Genomic DNA, 7,623 nt, shown 5'->3' with positions numbered 1-7,623 from the left:
CATTCGGCCATCTTGAATCAGATCGTGAAAAAAATTGACGTGCATATGTATAATATCATGTATGACGTATGTGTAAAGTTTGATTGTGATTGGTCCAGGCATTTCTAAGATGCAGGTCCGGACGCACTCATAGACGCACGCACGCACACACACACACACACACTTGCTGCAGTTTATGCAGCTCTCTTGGTCGTGGTATACGTTGCGGGGCGACCAGAGAGCTGCAGTTCCCTTCCCTAAAGAAATGCACAGATTTTTAAATATGCCAGTTATGTATCATTAAAATTGTGATTTTAATAAAATTACCTCGACTTGCAGGAAAAAATAGACAAATATGTTCTCACAAATATATCTGTTACTGATTACAGCAAGCTTTAAGCAAATTTGCCCGTGTAAATGAGACTATTTCACGTTAAAACTGTGCCGAAGTGGAACCTCCGATTGAACGCCGCCATTTCGAAGCTGACCTCTATCACGTGACTTGGCTCTTTCAGTGACGAGTGTAATCACGTGACTACAGCGGACGGCCATCGGCGCCTGTCTGGGACAGCGCTTCATGTGACGAAACAACGGCAGACGGCTTTTAGCTCCGCTGTCGACTTTGTCGAGCGGAGCTTATCATATGAGTGATTGTCCGTCGTCGTCCGTCGTCCGTCGTCCGGTGTCCGTCGTCCGTCGTCCGTGTCAATGTTTTACATTTTCGACTTCTTCTTGAAAACTACAAGTCTGAATGCTTTGATACTTGGTGTATATGTACCTTGGGTAGACCTCTCTCAGATTTGTTCATTTCATGATCATATCTTCAATTCTCTAATTTTGGTGAATATTTTTGTCATTTTTGGTAAAAAGTGATATTTTCAACTTCTTGTTAGAAACAGCAAGTCCAATTGCTTTGATATTACATATATAGGTACTACATGTGGACCATTCTCAAATTTGTTCATTTCATAATGATATCTTTAATTTTCTAATTTTGGTGAATATTTTTGTCATTTTTGGTAAAAAGTGATACTTTCGACTTCTTGTTTAAAACCACAAGTCCAATTGCTTTGATATTACATATATAGGTACTACATGTGGATCTCTCTCAGATTTGTTCATTTTGTAATGATATCTTCAATTCTCTAATTTTGGTGAATATTATTGTGATTTTTTGTAAAAAGTGATATTTTCAACTTCTTGTTAAAAACCACAATCATTTATGGTCAAAAATGATATTTTTAAATTCTTGTTGAAAACAGCAAGTCCCATTGCATTGATACTATGCATATTGTTCATTTTCTAATGATATCTTATGTTCTTTAATCGAAATGTGCATTGCTAACAGCGGAGCTATCTCAGCCGAGAGGCTGCTTGTTATAATTTTAATTTCATTTCACCATTAAGTGACTCATCTTTTTTTGAAAAAATCAAAGTCAAGCAGTTTTATTTATATATTGTGAAAAATCTAAAAATAATCTTGTAACTTGCCAAAGAGTGTTACAAGTGACAGGAGCAGACAGCATGGAATTCACAAAAGACAAAATTGTTGAGTCTTTTGACAAGAATCTGAAAGATATTTTAAAATTTGACCTAAAAGCTCAACAAGTAGAAGGTACTACTTGTATTTTAAATAATATACACACATTGGCCATATTACCAACAGGGTATGGCAAAAGTATGATGTATATTTTACCACCAATGCTCTCTCAATATTATGCGGAAGGAGACAACAAGCCAACGGGGTAATGGGTTTCAGCTTTAGAACATTCAGTAATGCATTGTCAACAGTTTCTGAGGTTTTAAGTCTAGATGCTATGGATTGCCTGCGATACCCTTTAACTTTCTTCTGGAACTCATCTCCACAATGAATGTAAGAACAGAGTGTATGGAAAACGAAGACCCTGGAAAACGAAGACCGAAGACCTAAGACCCTGGAAAACGAAGACCCTGGAAAACGAAGAAGCGAAGACCCTGGAATGTTCCTATGACGCCAATGATACACGAATTCGTCCAATATCGGGCATTTACTTTCATTGTAAACTAACTTCCCGTACGAAATTCTTCATAATAAATTAAATTAACTACTTTTAATTGTGAAATTACAACGTATGGAAAACGAAGACCCTGGAAAACGAAGACTCTGGAAAATGAAGACCATGGAAAACGAAGACCCTGGAATGTTCCTATGACGAAAATGATACACGAATTCGCCCAATATCGGGCATTTATTTTAATTGTGAACTAACTTCCCGTACGAAATTCTTCATAATAAATTAAACTAACTACTTTTAATTGTGAAATTACAACGTGAAGTACTTATTTTCGTTGTGAACTCACAACGTGCGTATATTGAATGCGAAATAATACGTATATGTATAATTGCATTTTACTAAACATATGTAACATATATAAATTATTTTTCGATTAGTTACGTTGCGTGCATGGTTCTGTTAAATCTAATCAATCACGTCATATTTGTCGGAGATTCATAATATATATTTGTATTCGTTTTATATTGCTATTATTATTCTTATTATGTCATTTCGCTATAGTTAATTCGTTTACCTTTCGCATGAAGGATTCCTCTGAGTAATTCTCGACCAATTAGAATCATTTAATTTCAGCCAATCATTTCACTCTGTATTGTATCTTTTTCTCCCGCGTACTTGCATTTTGTATTTCCCGCTTACGTGTTTTCTCTCACGTTCGATACGCACCTATATAAAGGGCTAGTTTCGGAGTTTCGGGGCTCCTTATTCATGTGTTACATGTTTCTATGCCAGTTTATCCAGCAATAAACCATACCGTGTTTTGCATCCACATTGACTGTTTATTCTGCCATCAAGTTCAACTGAAGCGTATTATTATACCCCACATAATTTGGTGACCTAGACCAGGATATCTCAGCTCAACACGATGTCAGAAGAACAGCCACCACAGAACGCCGCTGCTGATGCCCAAGCAGTGGAGACGACAAACGCATTGGCAAAACTGAAATTGAAGCGAAGGAGTCAACGAGGGCAGCTCACACGACTTTTCAACAAAGCCGAAACCCAGAAGAAGCAAATCGCCGACGCGGAAGGCCGGGAAAATAAGCTTACAGAGATTGAACAACTCGTCGCGCTCCACTCTCTCCTGACCGACCGCTACGCAACGCTCATCACGCTCGAAGAACAAATTCTCGAACTCACTGAAGAAGCACTCTTTGATTCAGTCAGCGAAGAGAGCTCCGAATATACTGACGACGTATTCTGCAAGAATCACGCTCTGAACGTTTTCATTAACAAGATGAAGAGAGAAAACGAACCGCTACTTGACACCGCAAGCATCGCGTCCGCCAACTCATCTAGAGGCACCTCATCGACAGGTACATCGTCTACCTCCTCAACAAAGACCGTCTCGCTACCCAAGATCGTCCTACCACAGTTTGAAGGTGACGTACTGGAATGGGCCAGCTTTTATGACATTTTCAGATCTTCGATTCATTATGATGACACTCTCAGCAACGTACAAAAGTTCACCTACCTACGCACCATGCTAAAGGGCGAGGCAGCGCGAACTATTGCTGGACTATCTCTCACTGATGGTAACTACCACCACGCTATTGAACTGCTCTTGGAACGATACGGACGTGATCACCTAGTTACCGAAGCACATATGACTTCGCTCTGGCAATTACAACAACCCACCAGCGACATCGAAAGTCTGCGTAGATTCTATGACGCGCTGGAAGGACATATCCGTGGTCTACAAACACTCGGAAAACCGGAAAGTTCTTACGGTGACCTCCTCGTTCCGATCATCCGCGACAAACTACCGGCAACCATTCGAAAGCAAATCGCTCGCGAAATCGGGGGAGAAGCTTGGAGTTTACCTAATCTACGTAAAGCACTGCTACGCGAAATAACCGCGATCCAATCCGGGAACCCGCTCGACGAATCGTCAATCAACAATTCACGGTATCAACCGGACATTACTGCTACATTTCATACAAATGTGCGATCTCCGAAACGCGATCCGAAACCGCGTAACGCCAGTGCCAAATGCACCTACTGTAAAGGAACACACTTCACTTCTGCATGTCGCGTAGTAACGGACATAAACAAACGTTGGGAAATAGTCAAACGTGACAAACTTTGTTACAATTGTTTGGGAAGACATCGAGCATCGGAATGTAAATCTAAGTTCAACTGTCGTACATGTAAACGAAGACACCACTCAACACTACACCAAGAAAGCCAACCCGCGACGCACGTTGCAACATCTGATACGAATCCAAATTCACCGATTCATGTGACATTGACAAAACTCAACGACACCCACAGGAACTCGCCAAGTAATACATGTCTGCGTCCCGTACTTCTCAAGACTGCTATTATTCCGATATCTGTAGGTAATAGCCAGCCACTACAAGCTAACGTACTTTTCGACGAAGGGGCAAGCCGTTCATTCATCTCTCGTAAGTTTGCTAACGATTTAAACTTATCTCCTACACGCACTGAACAAGTATTTCTTTCTACATTTGGCGACAATACTGATCACTCACGAGCGTTAGACTTTGCTAGTGTCACAGCACACGATTTGTCGGGACATACTTCGAATATTGACGTACTGTTCATCTCCGAAATATCGACTAAACTGACAAACCACATCACTGAATCTATTCACCATGTTGATTATTTGCGCGGACTAACATTTGCGCATCCAGTCACAGAAGATAAATCATTCTCTATTGATTTACTTATCGGCGCTGACCAGTATTGGAATTACGTCGGGGATAACGTTATCCGCGGCAATGGTCCTACAGCGGTTTCGTCCAAATTCGGATATTTATTATCAGGGCCAGTTGACAAGAGTCAAAGGTCAACGAACGCAGATGTAAACATACTACACGTGTCTACCGAATCGCAACAACTCGACAGCAAACTCCAGCGTCTCTGGGATTTAGAAAGTATCGGTGTGACCGACGACCCCTCCGCAGAAATACGTATGGATTTTGAAACTTATCGTGACACTCATTTGCAAATTGAAAACAAAAAATACATTGCGAGATTACCATGGTGTGATAACCACCCACCGTTGCCTACCAATTACGACGTCACAGTTAGTCGAACGCGCGCCATGCTCAGACGTTTGTCTCCTGAGTTACTCGACGCATACAACTCTATCATCGAACAGCAACTCAACCGCGACTTCATCGAAGAAGTCTACAATGATGACAATACTGTCGGACATTATCTACCCCATCGCTCGGTAGCAAAGGACTCTACTACAACCCCGATTCGCATTGTGTACGATTGCTCTTGCCGCCGAAACGCCAATTCCCCGAGTTTGAACGATTGTCTCCAAACCGGGCCTTCTATGATTAATGATTTGCCAGCCATCTTAATGAGGTTCCGTGCTAACAATATTGCGATCTGTAGTGATATTGAGAAAGCATTCCTTAACGTGAGACTGCATCCCGATGAACGGAAATTTACCAAATTTCTGTGGCTGACAGACGTGAACAATATCGACAGTCCACTCAAAGTGTATCAATTTAAATCTGTGCTGTTTCAAGTTGGTGCTGTGTGCTCACCTTTTATCCTGAATGCTGTGATCAAAACTCATTTGGATAATAACTGTGATATTAATACTGCCAATCAAATGAAAGACAACATCTATGTCGATAATGTCATTGATGGAGTCTATTCGGAAGCAGATGCTGTTAAATGCTACAGTGAATCTACGAGCCTCATGAATTCTTGTGGATTTAATTTACGTGCTTGGTCATCGAATTCTCCTGATTTGTGTGAACTTGCTACCCGAGATAACAAATATGAGCCCGCCGACGAAGTTTCTGTGCTTGGTATGCGTTGGAAAATTACACCCGTCGTGTTGACACATTCTCGTGTTAACAGTCAACCTCAAGTCGCGTCGTTTATTACAAAACGTGACATTGTAAGTTTCACAGCGAGTGTATACGACCCGCTTGGATTAATTTCACCGGTATTGGTACGCGCCAAACTATTTATTCAACTTTTGTGGAAGTTGAAATTGGAGTGGGATGAACCACTAAGTCCTGAACTTTACGAACAATGGATCTTAATTGCTGAGGATTTAACCGCTGCTCGTGATAATCAAATCAACCGGAAATATTTTGACAAGACTTCTCCAGGTGATACCTATCAAATGCACACTTTCGCAGACGCGAGCACTTCCGCGTATGGTGCTGTTGTGTTTCTTCGTCGCCAGCACGAAACGGCTCTTGTCATGTCAAAGACACGAGTCGCCCCTAAATCGGAATTATCTCTGCCGAAATTGGAATTAATGGCTGCACTGATCGCTACGAGACTCAGTAAACTCGTACTGAATGCTTTATCGGACAAATTCAATATAACTGAACATTTCCTGTGGTCCGACAGTCAAGCGACCTTGCATTGGATTAATAGCAGTAAGAAGTTGCCAGTATTTGTTCAAAATAGAGTGCAAGAAATACGCGACTTCACACAAGAATATAAATACTGTCCAACCGTGGACAACCCCGCTGACTTACTAACGAGAGGTATATCAGCTAATGACCTCCGTTCAAACCCCAAATGGAATTATGGGCCGTCATGGTTACCAGATCAACAAATGTGGCCAACATGGGATGTGAACAATGCTACTCAACTACATGTCAACATCATGAAGGAAGATGACGACCTCGTCAACCCGGATACTACTTCGCCAGTCATCAACGCACAAACCGCTCGTGAAGCGACTGATGAAAGTGACAACTCCGGCGTTCAACGCATTATTGACATCATCCAGCGATGACACAACGCAACCCACTGCCACAGATGGTATCACTAACATACATGATGAAATCAACATGTCTACCAGTGGAAGTACAGATGATGACACACCATTGCCACAACGCAGATCACATCGTGACGCCGCAGCTGCCGCCAACGTCAGACTCAAAGATTTAATCTGAACTTTAGTGAAAATCGCACTAGATCAGAAGTTTACAAGTTCAATTTGTGTTCCCCTGAACTTGAAAAAGTGAACTAGTAATTATTAATGAACTCTTTTATCAATCGTTATTCGTTTATTCACACACACATATATATATATTATTCCTGAATGTGTACTTTTTCTCAAAGTCGGGAGAATGTCGGAGATTCATAATATATATTTGTATTCGTTTTATATTGCTATTATTATTCTTATTATGTCATTTCGCTATAGTTAATTCGTTTACCTTTCGCATGAAGGATTCCTCTGAGTAATTCTCGACCAATTAGAATCATTTAATTTCAGCCAATCATTTCACTCTGTATTGTATCTTTTTCTCCCGCGTACTTGCATTTTGTATTTCCCGCTTACGTGTTTTCTCTCACGTTCGATACGCACCTATATAAAGGGCTAGTTTCGGAGTTTCGGGGCTCCTTATTCATGTGTTACATGTTTCTATGCCAGTTTATCCAGCAATAAACCATACCGTGTTTTGCATCCACATTGACTGTTTATTCTGCCATCAAGTTCAACTGAAGCGTATTATTATACCCCACAATATTATTAAATGAGTTCTTAAATAAATTGCGTGACGTTATTAAATAGTTACCAAATGAAATTACGTACACCCCGATCGCATGGAATTACGTCGCTATTGGTCAT

General features: G+C 40.9%; 1 protein-coding gene across 1 annotated transcript; it reads left to right on the top strand.

Moving 5' to 3' along the window:
• Positions 1-2,898: 2,898 nt before the first annotated feature.
• Positions 2,899-6,780, top strand: LOC102808105 (uncharacterized). Its single transcript, XM_006820121.2, has one exon. The coding sequence runs from the start codon at positions 2,899-2,901 to the stop codon at positions 6,778-6,780; it is 3,882 nt and encodes a 1,293-aa protein (XP_006820184.2).
• Positions 6,781-7,623: the final 843 nt, after the last annotated feature.

Source organism: Saccoglossus kowalevskii, chromosome 9 (assembly GCF_978046115.1).
Source record: "Saccoglossus kowalevskii chromosome 9, keSacKowa6.1, whole genome shotgun sequence".
Taxonomy (NCBI): Eukaryota; Metazoa; Hemichordata; class Enteropneusta; family Harrimaniidae; genus Saccoglossus; species Saccoglossus kowalevskii.
This window is presented reverse-complemented; position numbering and strand designations above follow the sequence as displayed.

What these genes read in the sequence shown, in the direction of transcription:
- LOC102808105 (XM_006820121.2), top strand. Translation starts at nt 2,899, where the DNA reads ATGTCAGAAGAACAGCCACCACAGAACGCCGCTGCTGATGCCCAAGCA.